A 17,925-nucleotide genomic window follows, 5' to 3' on the forward strand; every position below is an offset into this window, starting at 1 on the left:
GCAAAAGTCAGAATAAGGAAGCATACAGAAGGTGGAAGCAGGGACAGATAACAAGGTCCCTAGATTCCTCTCAGGTTCAAGTATGCAGGAAGGGGACTTAGGAAGGCCAAAGCCCATCTGGCGTTGAATCTGTCCAGGGATGTCAAGGATTCCTTCTCTGATGGAATGACTGGCTGGGTAGATGAGGGGAGAGTGGTGGGTGTTGTCTACCTTGACTTCAGTAAGACTTTCAAAATTGTTTTCGTAACATCCTTACAGGCAAGCTGAGGAAGTGTGGGCTGGATGAGTGGACTCAGCGAGGTGGACTGAGAAATGGCTGAATGGCAGAGCTCAGAAAGTTGTGCTCAGTGGCACAAAGCCTAGATGGAGGCCTGTAGCTAGCAATGTACAGCAGGGGTTGACGATGAGCCAGCAGCGTACCTTTGTGGCAGAGAAGGCCAATGGTCTCCTGGGCTGTGTTAGGAAGAGTGTTGCCAGCAGGTTGAGGGAGATGATCCTCCCCTTCTACTCAGCTGTGGTGAGGCCACACCTGGAGTGCTGTGTCCAATTCTGAGCTCCCCAGTACAAGAGAGAGCTGGAGCTTCTGGAGTGAGCCCAGCAGAGGGCTACTAAGGTGATTAAGGAACTGGAGCATCTCTTGTATGAGGAACAGCTGTGAGAGCTGGACCTGTTCAACTTTGATAAGATCCCCCTCAGCCTTCTCTTCTCCATGTGTATAAGTACCTGAAGGTGTCAAGAGGATGGGTCCAGACTCTTTCCAGTGGTGCCCAGTGACAGGACGCGAGGCAGCGGGCACAAAATGAAACACAGGAAACTCTGTCTGAACATAAGGAAAAACTTGTTTCCTGCGAGATGACTGAGCACTGGAACAGGTTGTCCAGAGAGGCTGTGGAGTTGCTGTCCTTAGAGATATTCAAAAGCCATCTGGATAGGGTCCTGGGCTGCCTGCTCTAGGTGAGCTTGCTTGAGCAGGGGAGTTGGACTAGATGATTTCCAGAGGTGCTTTCCAACCTCAACCATTCTGTGATGGCTCTGAGGGTGAGGTGCTGGTTCAGCTCATCCTGCGCCTTGAATCCTGCGCCTTGAATCCTGCGCCTGCAGGGAAAGTGTTCAGGAGGAGCAAAGGGGGCCTGAGGCCCACCCCTGGGCTGGGCAGCTCGTGTTGCTGGCAGGGCTTTGGCTTCTGCAGCCAAAAGCCAAATGGTTGGGGGAATCGAGGCCTGCTGGAGAGAGACAGGCTTCCCCTGACAATGTGGGGCAAGAGCATCCTGGTGCGGAGACCCCTGTGGTGAGGAGAGCTTTCAAGCAGGAAATACAGGGAAGGGAGACTGTGCTGCACAGTCAAGTGAAGTAGTTGTGCAGAGAGCTCAGAAGCACAGGGTGCAGGGCAATGGGAACAAGGGAAGGACTCGGACTGATAACAACAGGAGAGGGGGCACCCACCTCTAGTGTATACCCAGAAACGTGAATAGCCAGGGAAGCCATTAGGAAGAACCAGAGCTCCATGTGTGGTCAGACAGCTGCGACAGAGCTGAAGTAACTGAGACGCGGTGGGACAGCTCGCTTGGCAGGAGTGCTATGATGGTTGGGTAGAAGCTTGAAAGGTAAGATGGGCAGGGAAGAAGAGGAGGGAGGCGCCCTGTATGTGAAGGGGCAGCTCAGATGTGATGTGAGTGGTGCAGAAAGGGTGACCTCCACTGACCTGCAACCTGCAGGGAGAGGTTTTGCCTCCACAGCACCATCACAGCCTCAGGCCCTTTGCTGAGGCCAGGGAGCAAGAGGCCTCCCCACACAGCGAGTGGGCAACAGGCAGGAGCAGGAGGGTGGCCATCGAGGCAGCTGGGCCCAAAGGCGCCAGGAGGCGGCGCTGAAGCCGCCAGAGGCAGAGCCCAGGGCCGAGGCAGGAGGAGGCGAGGAGAGCGGGGAGCTGGTGGGCGGGGTGAAGGTGACGCAGCAGGGGTGCCGACTGTGATGTCAGTGCCAGCAGAGGCAGGTGATTGGCCAGGAGCGGTCCGTGGCCGTGGGCCTGCCTTGTGAGGTCACGGAGCGCATCACCAAGGGCGAGGCGTGCAGAGGGCGGGCTGTGAGGCCGGGCAGGGCTGCGAGGCAGGCAGGCAGGCAGAGGAGCAGGAGCGCGCGCAGCGGCGGCCGTGGCTGGGGAGAGCGGCTTCCAGGTGGCTGAAGGCTGTGGTGGTGGGGATGCTGCGGGAGAGTGTGTCCAGGGGCAGAGGGGCGCAGGGCAGTGGCTTCCTGTGCACAGCGGGCCTCCTTGGAGAGCAAGAAGAGGTCTTTGGTGTGGCCAGCAGGAGTGGGTGAAGGCCCCTGTGTCTCAGCAGGAAACGGCACACCGAGCTTCAGCCCCAGAAGGAGCTGGTGGTGCTAAGGTGGGGACCTGAGGCAGGGTGCCATCCGTTGGTGCAGCCGAAAGGAGTGTTCCTCATCCGTCAGAAGCACTGAGCCCAGCAGAGCTCCTGAGAGGGCATGTGGTTGCTGAGGTGCGAGGCTGCAGCGAGGGCCTGGTGCTCCTCGCTGGGCTGAGCATCCCGGGACGTCCGGTTTTGGACATGCGGCCTGCTGGAGCACAGCGAGCTGTCAGGGGAAGGGAAGTTGCTGCGAGAGGAGCTCATCAGGTTCTGCTGCAGCAGGGAGGTGAGGAGGAAAGTGGTAGGATGGCAGCGGCGATGGTGCAGGGGCGTGAGCTGAGGCCTCGGGCTCGAGAGCAGGCCAGCCAAAGGCATGGCTCAGAGAGGACAGGCAGCCTGGAAGATGGTGAGCCTGTGGCAAAAGTGCTCAGGAGCCCTGGGAGGTTTTCTGCGAGAGCTTTCTGCACGCAGCATCTTGGCAGCCCTTTGGCCTCCTCAGCAATAGGCGCAGAGGCAGCACAGGAAAGCAGCGGGGATGGACAGTGATGTGTGGAGAGAGCTGCAGTGCCGAAGAGAAGTATGTGAGAGATGAAGAAGGGGACAGAAGTGCGTTTCAGAAGGCAGAAGCTCTGCTGGAGCTCAGGGTGGCAAGAGAGGCCGTGAATGACTGAAGCGGCTTCCACAGGGACGCTAGCGGGCAGTGGAAGGACAAGGAAGAGGTGGCAGGTTAGTGGCAGATGACACAGAAGGCTCCGAGGAAGTCTATGGCTTCTTGCACTTGGTCTTCAGGGCTCAGGTCAGCCCCGAATCTCTAGAGCAAGGAGCAGCGACCAAGGAAAGAGGGGAGCAGTGGTGGCAGAGGAGGGCTGAGTTGGGGACGGTGTGTGCAAAGGAGGCAAGTGCACAGGAGGTGAGGTGAGAGGATGCACGCGAGGGTGCTGGGAGAGTTGGCTGGCCCGCTTGCAAACGCACCGCCTGCCGTCTTGGGAAGCGAAGCTCAGAGGGACGTGGGGAAGTGGTGCTGCGTGGAAACGGGCAACTGTTGCCGGCCTGGGCGAAGGGGACCAAAAGGGAAGCGGCGGGAGCTAGCAGGGTCACTGCGGCGTGCCTTCAGTGGTGGGGAAAAGTGAGGAAGAGGTGCTCCGGCAAGCTGCCTCGAGGAAGGTGGAGGACAAGGAGGTGCCTGAGAGATTTAGCAGGGGTGAAGGGTGCTTGATGGCGCTGGTTGCCTTGTAGGAGGAAAGGAGTTGCTGAGGAGCTGAGTGGGGAGAGGCGTGGAGGTCATCTCCCTGGCTTTTTGCAAGGCCTTCTGAGAGGCTCTGCCAGAAGGTCCGTGTTGCCGAGGTGGGAGGCTCTGGCCGGGACAAAGGGGCCCCGAGGAGGGTGGCAAACGACCTCAGCTACGGAGCTGCAGGGGTGCTGGTTCCTGGTTGCAGGTCCAACAGCGGGCAGACGTCGGGCGTGGAGGTGCTTGCAGGCAGCTTCTGGATGCGGTACTGGTCAGTGTCTTCAGGAAGGATGAGGGTGCCAGGGTCCAAGGCACGCTCCCCAAGTTTGTGGGTGACGGGAAAGCGGCAGGAGAGGTAGCTGTGCTGGGAGGAAGAGCCAGCTTGGGAAAAGGCTGCGAGAGGCTGTCAGCCGGGGCCAACGCGACGGGCGTGAGGTGGTGGAATGAGGAGCAAGGCAAGGCATGCCCGCCTGGCAGCGACTCCTCCCAAGCAGCAGTGCAAGCTGGCAGCGTCCGAGGCAGCAACACGTGAGCCAGGCAGCAGCCTCCGAGGAAGCCCCCTGTTCTCGGAGCAGGCTTGCTGTTGCCAAGGGCTTGCTGCTTGCCAGGGGCTGAGATGGGGGGTGTCGTGGAGAGAGTGAGTGCCGAGGCTCGTGTGGCCCTGTGGCTGTTGCCCCCCTGGTGCTTATCCTCCTGGGCACCAGCGACAGGGCCGGGGGCGAAGCTGCTCGCCTGCAGAGTGGCTGCCTGGGCTCTGAGGTGGTGGAGTGGAGGCTCCCGCGAGGAGGGAGCAGGGCAAAAGGCAGGCTCCCAGTCCTCTTTGGGGAGCTGCCGAGCGAGGGGGCGAGAGGCAGGAGGAGCGGGGCGGCCACGGAGGCAGCTGGGCCCAAAGGCGCCAGGAGGCGGCGCTGAAGCCGCCAGAGGCAGAGCCCAGGGCCGAGGCAGGAGGAGGCGAGGAGAGCGGGGAGCTGGTGGGCGGGGTGAAGGTGACGCAGCAGGGGTGCCGACTGTGATGTCAGTGCAGCAGAGGCAGGTGATTGGCCAGGAGCGGTCCGTGGCCGTGGGCCTGCCTTGTGAGGTCACGGAGCGCATCACCAGGGGCGAGGCGTGCAGAGGGCGGGCTGTGAGGCCGGGCAGGGCTGCGAGGCAGGCAGGCAGGCAGAGGAGCAGGAGCGCGCGCAGAGGCGCAGCGGCGGCCGTGGCTGGGGAGAGCGGCTTCCAGGTGGCTGAAGGCTGTGGTGGTGGGGATGCTGCGGGAGAGTGTGTCCAGGGGCAGAGGGGCGCAGGGCAGTGGCTTCCTGTGCACAGCGGGCCTCCTGGGAGAGCAAGAAGAGGTCGTTGTCACGGCCAGCATGGCCAAGGGGAGCAGGAGAAGGGCCCCCTGGGCGCCTCATGAGGCAACTGCTCAGCAAGCGTCAGGAGCAGAAGGAGAGCTGTGGAGGTGGAGATGGGCCTGGAGTGCCTGGGAGGGTGACAGCAATGTTTCCTGGGCTGGCAGGGCCGGCAGGAGGAAAGCTGAGGCGCAGGCAGCAGGGAAAGCAGTGTGGCGTGGGAGGAAGGGCAAGTGGTTGTGAGGGCAGCAAGGGCGAACCATTTTGTGATTCAGACTGTTACTTTATTTCTGCTGTATTGTCAAATATTTTGATGGAAGCTAATGAGAAAGGTTTTAGTTTCCGCGTTCTTGGTTCTACAGATTTACTTAGCTGAATTGTTGGTGGACTAGTAGAATATGAAGATACACTTTCTGTTCTGAAATGAAGTAAGAGTTCCTGTGTGGATAGATTGCTCCTGTTACCTAGCTTGATTTCAAAACAGTTTAGTTAAATTGCTGTGGTACTTTGTTTACACTGGATATTAATCACTCAAGCAAGTGTATCAGGCCCATTTTGTCAACTCCCAAAAAGCAGGTGGGGTAATATGTGCAAAAGGAACATGACTCTATTTACTGTTTCACACTGAATATCTTTAAATGACCTCAGTTAGTTTAAACAGCTGAGCACTTTTTCTCTTTGTGCATTATATCCTAAACATATTCAAGGTTGTATCCTGAAGTAACTTTTCCCCTTGTTGGGGTCCCTTGTAGAAGCAGGTTTGCTCATGCTCAGAGGATGAGGTGGTTGTTTTGTATTTTAAATACTTATTACTTTTATAAGCAAGCTAAGCTAGAGATTGTGATTGATGTTGAGTACCAAATTACTGTTTTTTCCTCATAGTATTTTCAAGGTTATTAAATATTCTTGAAGTTCTTCACAATCTTAGTAGACCTTACTCTCTGCTGAGAAATAAGATTAGGCATCAATATTAAGATCTGCCTGATGGTCCAGTGTTCACAAGGGATAAATATCTCTGTGATTTTTTTTCACTCCAGGTTATACTGTTTTATGGAGAGCAGTCCTGAATATTTAGTGTTTTCTATTTTCATTTATAATTACTTAGTGTAGCAACTAAGTGAATGAATTGGATTTCAAGCAGCTACTTGAGCACCCAGGAAACTCAGGCCATTTTCTAGTAGTCAAAAGTTTGAAACTTTAATAAAAATTAAACTTGAATTTCATATGGTTGTACTGTAGGTGACAGCTTCCTGGGAATGTTTACGTTTAATCCCATCCTTGCAGTCTTCTGAAGTGCTTATCCTCTCCTAGGAGTGGAAAATTGAGCAGGGATGCTACTTGTACTCCTCCTTGGGAACTCACAGGCATACTGGGAGTTACTTAATAGACTAGTAATTACCATTAGTAGTGGACAATGAATAGTCTTACACATTTCTTCTTGTGTATCGACTTTCTTCAAAATACAACCTAACTCTCTCCTCTTAAAGATAAGACTAAATGTTTTAGTAAAATGCTGGATGATGTCTTTCTGAAGTGCTTTATCTGTGAAACTATGTTTAAACTTTGCTTGCTAGATATAATTATATGACAAATAGCAGTCAGAATCAAAGTTGAAGGACAGCAACGTACTGTGTTTTTTGAACAGTGTATGGGCCTCTCTTCTTGACCGTGTTCATACCCTAGCTATGAGATCTTTTCTTGGTAATGCTAGTCCACACAAACTGTGTGCTTCTAGGCCATCTTTTCATCCCTTGTGCTCATAACAGGAGTGCAGAATGGCTGCTAATAGCTTCAGATGGAGACATTTGACCCTTTAAGACAGCACACCTTGACCAAAAAGCCTGTATTATTCCAGGCAGGAACATTTGGCCGGATTTGAATTAACCTCCAGGCTGCAGTTTGGATTACGGATTTGAATTAACCTCCAGGCTGCAGTTTGGATTACGCTTATGTTGAAAGAAAAGGCATTTCTGTAACATTAAAACCAGTGGTAGATAGCTGTTGGCTTCTCATCCTGGTGTTTTGTCACATGTGCTGCTGGTTACTTGGGAGGTTACTCAACCCCCATAGAACATTGATGCAAAGCTATTGTGAGTACTTAACTTTAGTTTCGTGCTTGGATTGCAGTATTTGCATATAGTAAACATAATAAGACATTTTGGCTTTTATCTCTTGCTAATCTGTCCTGTAAAACTTACAAATATAAAGGGTTGTTAGCAGTCTGTAGTCTCCTTATAAGCAGCAGAGCAGAAATGTGGGTAGTGGTTCATTGCTGACATACATGTCATAGGTAAGAGGGGCAAGAATTGTGAAGTTTTTTATAACTCTTATATGTGAACTTATGGCGGGGGGGGTTGAGTTTATGAAAAATTACAAGGTGGAGGTCAAGTGAAGTTCAAATCAGAGTTGCAGAAAGACTTAATTACTTGTGTTTAGCAGTGAACAGGGGAAAAGGCCAATGACTACAAGACTTACGGTGTTACATGAAGTATATGTGAATTTTATTGCAGTGAGGAGGACATGTATCGTGATGCAGAAGAAATAGAGAGAGAGAAAATATTACTTGTTTGTGAGACGGGCTCTTCAGGTATTTGACCTTTATTTGGTATTTCAAGTATATTACAATTGTATCACTAATTTGGGATGATTTGAAACCGTCATTTCCAAGTTTTTTTTGTGCACAGGTGTGTGTGTGTGCAGTAGAAGTTACTTATCATGACTGAGTATCCTGTACAGTTTAATTCACAAAAAATCAAGTTTATGTAAAACTAGTTGCTATTAATATACTTTTTCTTGTGTTCCTTCCTATAGTTTTTTTTGAGAGTTCTTGAATCCTTTGTAGAGTAGTAATACTGCCTATCTTATGAGTGTTGTGCTTGAGAATTACCAATTTATAGTCATTACAGAAACATCTAGAGTTGAGAAGCCATGATAACTTTAGTACCGTCTGTTTTGGATTCCAAGAGAAAACTGTATTCCTTGCTTTCTCCCATTGTTTCTGACTTACAAAGATCTTATTATCTCTCTTCTATATACTCTGGCTCCTGAAGGAGGGAAAAACATTAAATGAAAATGTCTCTTTCTAATTGCTAAGAAAATGAAGAGTACCTCACTAATTTCCATTTTTTTTCTTGGCTAATATCTTTAGGGCAGGATGGGTAGAGAGTGTTCACCCTGTTGTGAGACTGCATCATCATTGTTTACTTGTGGTTTTCTGAGCAAGGAGATAGTATCAGAGGAAGAAAAAAAAAAAAAGCTAACAGTTATTTAGTAGTTGTAGGTTGTGCTATGTCGGTCTCTCTTCAGTTGGCACCAATTTTATTTTAAATCGTTAGTTGTATTTAGAAATGTTGTGGTGCTTTTCTATTTTGCTCGGTTTCACAGTTCTCTGTAGTGTTACTTATTCTATATTGACAGAGCATAAACTGAGCATTGCACCCGAAATGGATGTCATGGAATATTGCATAAAAGAATGGAGAGGAAATACGCCAGTAGCAAAAAGGATGAAAAAGGTACAAGTTCTGCATGTTTTTTTTTTAAATTTTGTTCTTATTCTTTGTTATTGTTTTCACTTATGAGTTTAGTAGGTGATTTCCTATGGGAAAAATCTTTAAACAAGAAAATACTAATGTTTTCCAGTGTATGGTCTTTGAAGTGGTTAGCAACTGGAAGATTGTTTTGTTCATAGTAGTTCAAAATGTGTTCTTGGTAAGACTACTTGTTGGGAGTGTGGGGTTTTGATTAATACAATTCCCCATTACTATTTTCAATTACAAAGTTTTATGCTTGGTTTATTGCCATAAAAATGGTAAATTTCTTGGCTGTTCAAGTAGCAGAGCAGATAACTAACTTTGTTTTGCAGAAGGAAAATGGCTGAAGCTGGTGAATTTCATGATTAGAAGCTTTAAAGAAAAAGTTCAGGTTTTAAAAATTTTTCCTGAAACTTTTATTTTCTGTAAATTTTTGAGTTTTCTTACATTATTCTTGAGCTAGAAAGGTAGAATAGAAAAAGCAGAAGCTTGTGGGTTTTTTCTTTTTCTTTTTTTTTTCCAAAGTAATTTCAAAATTTAACAACACGCATGAGTAAACCTGAACTATTTCTCATAGTTAAAATGATCCATGTGTCACCTTCAAGAGGTTAGTCAGGGGAATACAAGTGTAGAGCTTTGGATCTTCTTCCGTCAGCTGCAGAGATGCACTGAGCTTCAGAAGTTATATTTCAACACTGTTTTTTCTGTATAGGCGCATACGAGAACAGCAGGGAGGAGACAAATATGCTGAGGCGTGTGTCAAGATATTGCAGTGTAAACGCAGACTCTTCCCTGAGAGAAAAACAAATGGCTAAACTATTGCTGAAACTTCTTATAAGCGTGATGTATTTTTGGCTTTAAATTCTTATGCTCATATGCTTGCTTACATTTTTTGAAACCTAAGTGGGTTAGCTATGCAGATTTCTATGACATTTCTGTTCTGTAGTCAACAAATACCATGACCAGTTATCAGCTTTTATTTCAATGGTTTCTTGTTTGTTACTCAGCTGGATAGTGGTAGGTTTTTTTTTTTTTCTAAGCATAACTTGTGAGATAAAAGCATTTGAACTTCCAAAGGGTTAGCAGGTCAAATTCTTTTTCTAAATAGCCCTATCGCTTGGGTTCGAATTTTGATCTGTTTCCCAGTATCTCTTCTTAATGTCATGCACTGGTATCATAAATGTTTATTAATACTTCAGTATTATTTGGATTTTCTGTTTTCTTAGGGATATGAAGCAGTTTCTCAGAAATTTGCATCTATAAGGAGAGTACGAGGTGATAATTACTGTGCTCTCAGAGCAACTCTGTTCCAGGCACTAAGCCAAGCTACTCAATTACCAAGCTGGCTACAGAGCGAGGACTTTACCATGGTACGTGTCAATCTTGGAACTCCTGACAGTAGAGAAATATTGGTTCTAACCTATTTAACAGAGAAATGAGATCATAAACAACTTATGCCGTATGCTCACTTCTCAATATCACTTAAAGTTAAAAAGTAGAAGCATTCCAGTTTTAAGGATGCTGCCTACCTATTGAAGATTTACAGTGGTTCTTTCAACTTGGAATGGAGTCAGATTCACCTGAGTTCCCAGTCGAGTTTCTGACTATAATTAACTTCTCTGTCGTCATATTGCCCTCTTGGAGTTGTCTTCCTGCATGTAATATGACAGTAAGAAGTTTCACAGAAGACACCTGGTAGTAACTGAAAATATAGAGAAGGTATTCTCATAAGTACATTTAGAAAAAACAACTTTTTAAAATTATTGTTTATATTTTGTTGTGCCATATATGGTCTCTCTAAAGAGTGGATTAACAAATTGGATGATGCAGGCTTTTAAGAATGTGTGCGTTGCTTGTGTCCTGTATGTTACTTAAAATAACTGCAAGAGTAACTCCTGCTTCACGTGAACAGTCCTTATGGAGCATTAATGGACAGCTAAGGTTTACTAAAAGGAGAAGAAAAATATTGCAGAACTTGTGTTGCCGCAACGAAGTCCATTCATGATACCAGTATTATCATTGAACCTGGGAGAAGTGTGTAAGAAGTTGCCCACACCCAAGCGGCCCAGTTCAAAAGAATGAGTTTTCATCATTCAGGAGGTTACTGGGAACATAAATGATGAATTGCTGTTGACAGTCTCTTATGTTGTAGGCTAGCAGTCCTTAGGGAATCGTAATGTTCTTACTGCCTTTTCATAACCTTAGGTCCTTCTTAAAATTTCTCAGTTACGATCACAATCACTGTTAAGTAAACTTCACTGACATGTTGTTTTTGTAATTACTGATACAAGTATTTCATAGAAATGTTTCTCACAGTAGCAATATACTAGGAAAGTTTTCCTTTTTATAAAAATGTTCTCGCAGCTGATAACCCTCCATGCTCTGTCGATGTGTGACAGTTTCTCAGTGCTGCTTCAGAAAACCTGCAGACTCTTGAAAGGGTGTGATAATTTGCAGTTTTAATGGATGCTCATCTTCTCTTTTTCTATTAGTTTATAGGAAAAAACTTGACATGCAATAATCTAACCTTTTTAAGAAAGGTTTACAACTTATTCAACAGAATGGCACTAATTGAAAAGGTTAAGTCAGCGCTTTGAAGAGAGCAGCAAAGGGCATGTAAGAGAAATACATGTGGTGGTGACTAGTGATACAGCTGAAGGCTTTTTCAAAATTAATGTTGATTACATGCCTGTTGAATTTCTCTAGATGTAAGGGTTGTTGGCATATAGTTTTTGATTATTTAGTTCCGTATGTTAAATTAGCATACCAAGCTTGGGGGTGGGGTAGGGAAATTGGCTGATGCTCTGTGTGCCACTTCGGTCAAGTAGTTAATCTCATATAAGGCATAATTTGCTGTTCCAGTTACAGCAGTAAAAGGGTTTAATAAATGAGGTTAAATAACTGGGCATGCAACTGCTAGGATGTCCTTCATGAGAAGTGTAGGAGCTCTTAAGTGAGCAGGCATAGCACGTGAGCAGTAAAAAAGGTAGTTCTGAGGGTAAAGTATGTTCTGGTACATCAACTAATCGTCAGAGTATTTTCTTCTTTATAAGAAAACTTGTTCCATTGTGTTTTAACTATGCTTCCTGAAAAGAGGAAAACAGTTTGTGTTCTTGGACTAAAGTAGTTTGAACCCCATCACGTTTTCTGGATTATCTGTCAGATACCTTCATATCTTTAATCTTCTCTTCTGTTGGTTCACACCAACAGAAGATGTGTGAATGATGTGGACATCTTCACACACAGTCACCATCATCTATCTGCTGCTGGAATTAAAGGAAAGCTTTGAATAGCTTAGGGTTATTGGTGTTTCCAATGCTTTTGTATTGAATTTCTGTTCAGATTATGCAGTAGTAACAGACCAGTATTCTGACTGTTGCTCAACAGATATTGTAAAGAGCCAGTTGTGTTCAGTTATACTTATGTTAGTATGGCATCTGCTGAGAAGGACGTACTGAGGGATCATTTTAAGATGTAAAATGTAGAAATGTATTGGTTCAATAAAAATATTTAAGGTGGTGGCTTTTCTTTTCAAGATTTTTTGACTGCCTTCTCTTTTGTTACCTTGCAGCTTCCTGAAAAGTTGTTGAGCAAATACGACTGGATCAAGCATTGGCATCTAAAACAGAAACTGGGCAGGAAGATGGGAGGAATAAGTGATGAAATTAAAGAATATTTAATGCTATTAAGGAAAAAGGTTGGAAGAGTTTGTTTATTCTTAGTCACTTGCAAATAAGAAATACTGAAGGCTTTTGATGTGGCAAATTTTGCATGAGGATGCTGTATGTATGAGACAAAAAAAAAAAATCAAGGAAAGAGTATCTGTTCAGATCTCTTACGAGCTTTCTGGTCTTCTGCTGCTTGCTTTAGCTGATGCTGGAATTAATACATAAACATATCTATGGAAAGCTATTACGGTTGGACAGGTCTTGATGAAGAAATTTATGTAACATAGTAATATTTTCCCTCTGTTATGTCCTGTGTTAATTTTACAGAATGATTTATAATCCTTTGATTAAGTGCTGTTGCTGCCTTAAACAGTACGCAGAAAGAAGAAAATTACAGAATAATGCTCAAGTTATTTCAAAGGAATAATTTGTTCCATGTTCATAAGTATTTATTTTAGGTTAACGTAACAGAAAAAGTCATACCCTTTCAGTGCTTGTAGTGTATTGATTAAAATTCTCCTTCCTCCCTTTTTTTTCCTTTAAACTGTTGAGCCTATATATAAACTCTTCAGTTGTTTATGTCTTATTGTATATTGCATATTATCTCTCTCTCTCTCTCTCTCTCTCTCATTTTAACTTTTACGAATATTTTAAGGGCTGTTTGCATTTCAAGCAGTTTCTGAGAATGGGATGAAATAAATATTCTGAGTAACTGAAATATAAAGAATATAAAGGCTACAAGATTTATGATGCAATAAATGAGAAAGCTATTACCTTTCTCCTATGGCAGCATTTGTCTTGCCACCTTGTAGCAAATTTCCAGTATTCCCCTCCTTTTTTTGCTTTGGTTAACGATTAGCTGCTGTGCGAACTTGAGTAAAATTAGACTGAGCTAACTTGACTTTGGCAGAGCAACAGCTGTGGAAGTATTGCAGAACGCTTTTACAGTGGACATTTTTAAGCTAAATTCCAAGTGCCTATTCTGAAAATACACAATTCACAAGTGGCTTTTTGCAGCTCCTGGATGGTGATGACTGTTGGTTCATGTTGAGCGTGTGTTATTCTTACAGTGGAAGAGTATCAGTGAAATCAAGGCTCCTAATGAGAAACAAGAAGCTTGTGATGAGTTGTTTAAAAATGAAGAGGAAGAGTACAGTCTGTATGAAGCTCTGAAATTTTTGATGCTCAACACAGCCATTGAGTTATACAATGATGATAAAAATGGAAGGAGAGTTCCTGTCTTCTCATGGTTACTATTTGCACGGGATACATCTAGCAACCCTTGCCAGTTAATGCGTAATCACTTGAATCAAATTGGTCACAGTGGAGGCCTTGAACAAGTAAGGAGAGTTTGTTGTTATTACAGTGGTGCTCTTCTGTTTTTGAGGTTTTCTATCTGAAATGTTGATAGAAGCGATTCAGCCTTTGTTAATCTGATCAAATGTAATGATGTAGTCTCATCTTTGGTTGGGAAGCTGTAATAGAACTAGGAGTTAATAACAGTCTGTAGACTGATCAATGTAAACATTGATTTTGTGTGGTAGATGGCACTTGGGTAACACCATTCCTGGGAAGTATTGTATTCTATTTCATTAGTAGTAACAATTCTATTAGTCTCTTAAATGTTAATTTAACTATTTGAAAATATCATGATAAAACATAACACTGTTCAATTATGAAGGACAAGATCCTGTACACACACTTTGTGTATTCTGATAAACTAATGACATTTATTGCCTGAAACTTTGCGAAAATGATGTGCATGCCACCAAAAACCAACCAACCAACTGAAAAAAAAAAAAAACCACCTTAGTGTTTAAGGAGGTGAATAGTCTGAAAGATTCTAGAACTATCATTAAAAAAATCCCAATTAAGACATTACCAGTAGGGTATTGCACCATTCAGTGCATCTAAATTCCATACTTTAATATATTAAAGAACCTAGAAACATGGAAGCATTACTTTGTTCATGTTTATTGCCTAAATTTCTAGTAACTCCTAGTGTTGATGGGAGAGGTTGCTGCTACTCTTACCTTTTCAAGTGATTGGCTAATGTAGAGCTGGAGTATTGCTTGTCAATGGTGACTTTTCTGCAGTCCAGTTTTGTCCATAAGTATTGTTTTATAGGGTATCTACTGGCCAGGTCTGTTTATTTCAGTGATATTCTTTGTTGTGAATTATTTAGAACAGAACACGCCTGTCATCATAACAGGCAAGATACAAGATTTTCCCATCCTCTTATTCTGAATTCTCTCTGTTGATATAAGGCTTACTAAGGGCTTCCAGTCTGCTATTCATGTGGACTGGAGAGTCCAGAGGGCCTGCTAATGGCTCATGGCCTGAAACCTGTTGTTGTCTGATTTGGTGACTTAATGGAGATAAATACTGATATGAGTGAATGTCTTTCCTACCTTTTTGTGGCAGTAGGGAGGTGGATTTTTTTCAGGACAAAATAGCTGTTGATTTAGGAGTAATATCTCTACTATTGTGTCTAAAGAGCTCTGTGTTAAAGGCATGGTATCTTAGAAGAGGTATTTATACAGCAAGTGAAGAATTGCTAGAATGACCGAGATACTGAACTAGAGATGCTCATATATATGCATTCTAGCTTATTTTTCTTCAGGTGTTGTTTTTTCTTTAAAAAAAATTGCATAGTGTTAAAAGGTATGGTTAAACTAAAATAACTTATATGAGTCACTTCTCTTAATTTTGCACATCTTATTTCTGCTTTTTTCTGATGTAGGTGGAAATGTTTCTCCTGGCTTATGCCTTGCAGTACACCATTCAAGTTTATCGATTGTATAAATACAATACTGATGAATTCATCACACTTTATCCCAATGACCCAAAGGAGGACTGGCCTGTGGTGACTCTCATAACTGAAGATGACAGACATTATAATATTCCAGTCGGAATGTGCCAAGAGACTATGTTGTAAACAAATGATTTTGGCTGAGAGATCTGTGCTGTTTATTGAGGCTTCCACTGCTATTTTGAAATAGGATGGTGATGCATTATTAAGTCTCCAGCAGCTTGAAGTTCACGTTTCAGAAGCTTACGTCTGAACTAAAATACCAAACAAATCTTTAAGAATAACTGAGTAGGAATTTTTCAAGCGTGGTTTTTAGTTGCCTGTAGAATTTTTTTTTTCATGGAGACTTATGGTTTCTGTTTCTGAGGGGATTTCTCTTAGTAGGAATGCAGAAATTACAGGTTCTCTTCTTAAAAGAAGATAGGTCATGTTCTGTAGCAAGAGATGAGGTAACTTTCTGCCCTTGGAACTAATGAGATAATGAAGAACTGAAATTTCTGGAAAAGTAAGTTAACATTTTCCTGACTGATCCTTATAGTGGTGTTTAGAAGCAGTTTATGTGACTGGGCCTTAGGAAGTGATATAATTCTTCTGCACTTGTAGTATAAAACCATGGCAGACATTAAGTTCCAAGAGAAATATTTGTTAGAAGTTTCGTAATGCTCTGAGGGCTGTTCAGACATGAATATCTTTTATTTAGTAGGTAGGCATGTGTTAAACTGAAAATGAAGAGCTCTCCCTCCTTTCAGCCTCTTAAGAGGGCCGTGGCTAGAGGGGCTTGGTAATAGGGGAGTGTAAAAATTCTTTTGTAATAGGTCACAGATTTGAAACCTACCCAGAATTCTCTTTGTTATGATAGCTGGTCTGAAATAAACACATACCACTTACTTCCATGCTTGTTATTACTGTTATGTCAATCCTTGCAGATACCACTGTGGAGAACGTAAAGGCTTGAGTCTATCCAGGCATTGCAGTAGGTGGAAATAAATTCATGGTGTGATTTGTTCTTTCCTTATGTGACACTTTTCCTGTGGTAGGTTCTATGTTTCTGCTTAGAAATACTAAATATGCTTTAAATTGAAGGAGTATAGAATATGTCAGATTGCTGTCAGTGCTGGCATAGCTTAGAAAAAATTTACTCGTAACTTAAAGGAGAAATGTACTCTACAGATGACTCTCAGAAGAAGAGAGTGAGAGTTGGCTTAAATGAAGTGCCAGCCAGACACAGAACACCGACTCCCTTTAGAAGGCTGCCTTACACAAAAGGGATGAGGCTATAAAAGCTACTTTTCATTCAAATATCTTGGAGGAAGTGGCATGCAAAATTTCAAATTCCCCTGTTTTGTTCTGCTTAAAGTGAACTTGTTTATTAAATTTCTTATTATGAAAGACCATTGCACAATAAGAATGTGTATTCACTACATTGTAAAATGTGTTTTAGCCACGTCTTAATGAGACCTATCATGTACTCTTAAGTGTGGTATTTATCATGTTATTTTCAGCTTTTAAAAGGACTAGTCTGGTCTATTATATTGAAAAGGTTCTGGGAGCCACAGGGAAAGAAAAATAAACCAGCTAATCTTAAAGTATTTTGTTTCCTTGTTTTATTCTGTTTGTTTTTTGAATTTTTAACTTTGAAATACTTGTTAAAGTGAGTTATTCCTTGAAAGCTGCAGAGCATAATAATATGTGTTTAAAAGAAATGTAATTATCAGCTTGCTGCTTGTATGTGGATAGTGAAGAAATTCCCTGAATTACTGTTATCAAAGTAGCAGTGAAGAAGAAACAGTAACTTTTGCAACTCACTAAATTCTGATAGGAGAGTTTTCTTGTTAAGTCATATTCTTGAGATTAAAATTAATTTAAGCAAAAAGTGCTAAAAAGACATCTCATGTTTAGAGCACTGTGATACTGAAGGATTTTTAAGGCTTAGGCTTGCAACCATTATGCATGTAAGTGACTCACAGAATTGGTATGAACATTGAACTGAGAATGGCAGGGTCTGAGCACAAGGTATATGTACACTTTGAAGTTGCTTACTGCTTCTGCATAAACTGGGTACCTGAAACTGCAGAAAAGCATATCTTGCTTTCCATTCTCCATTTGTATTTGGGAGAGAAATAAGACATCTGTGCCATGGTGTGTGTGTGTATATTTTTGTTTGCTTGTTTTCTTTTTAAACTACTTAGTTATTTAACTTAAAAATGAGTGTAAAATCAACAGCTATTGGTTCTTTTCCATCTAAAGTTATTTAATGGAAGAATACTGCTTTTCAACTTTCTTTTATGTATTCTACTGACTAGACTTGAAGAGTCAATAAAATGAAGAAGTGAAAGCAAGGGATGGAAAAGGGAGAAAAACAGGAGTCAGATCTATTCACACCCAGTCCACCCAGTGTCCCTGACTCTATATGTGAATAAATTACAGATTTGTAACAGCTGCTGTACTTCAAGATCAAAGCACAAAGTGAAACATGATTTTCCTGGCATCTGGCATACTTTGTTAGGTACCTTCCAGTTTTCAAATACAATAATATCTGAGCTCCTGGTGGTTCACAGAGATAACAAAGCTCACTGTGACACTGCAGTTGGTATCCTTTTTGTGCAAAAAATACTGCATCTGCTTTAGGTCTGTTTTTCTGTTTACACTTTGACCTCTGTTTACATCTAGCTCTTACACTGTATGCTTTTTAGGGAAGGAGGCATACATTCTTTGTGTTCTTCAGAACTATTTCAGCATAATTTCCCATGTTAAATAGAAGCATTCTGCTTTCTACCACAGTGATTTGACTTGTGCCTTCTAATTGTCTTTTGAAAAGTGTTTAAGTATTTATTTCTCTGCAAACGCTATTGCATTTTGCACAGTTAAAATTTTGCCTTTCTGCAGAGGCCAGATACAAGTTTGCTAGCTTATGTAATAAGCTTCTCGCCATTTTTGAGTAGGCTTTTTTGTTGTCTTATGCACTGATGAGATAGAAGTTGGGCATTTGAAGA

At 43.3% G+C, this 17,925-nt stretch overlaps 1 protein-coding gene across 4 annotated transcripts in view; it reads left to right on the forward strand.

Moving 5' to 3' along the window:
* Positions 1-16,521, forward strand: part of OTULIN (OTU deubiquitinase with linear linkage specificity) — a 45,065-nt gene extending 28,544 nt beyond the window's left edge. For all 4 annotated transcript variants that reach the window (XM_068931434.1, XM_068931435.1, XM_068931436.1 and 1 more), the window contains 6 exons: positions 7,433-7,509; positions 8,340-8,434; positions 9,679-9,822; positions 12,024-12,149; positions 13,191-13,460; positions 14,864-16,521. In XM_068931434.1, the coding sequence (XP_068787535.1) occupies positions 7,433-7,509; positions 8,340-8,434; positions 9,679-9,822; positions 12,024-12,149; positions 13,191-13,460; positions 14,864-15,058 (907 nt within the window). In that variant the 3' untranslated portion in view covers positions 15,059-16,521. The remainder of the gene's footprint in view (positions 1-7,432; positions 7,510-8,339; positions 8,435-9,678; positions 9,823-12,023; positions 12,150-13,190; positions 13,461-14,863) is intronic.
* The last annotated feature ends 1,404 nt before the right edge of the window (positions 16,522-17,925 follow it).

Source organism: Struthio camelus, chromosome 2 (assembly GCF_040807025.1).
Source record: "Struthio camelus isolate bStrCam1 chromosome 2, bStrCam1.hap1, whole genome shotgun sequence".
Classification (NCBI taxonomy): domain Eukaryota; kingdom Metazoa; phylum Chordata; class Aves; order Struthioniformes; family Struthionidae; genus Struthio; species Struthio camelus.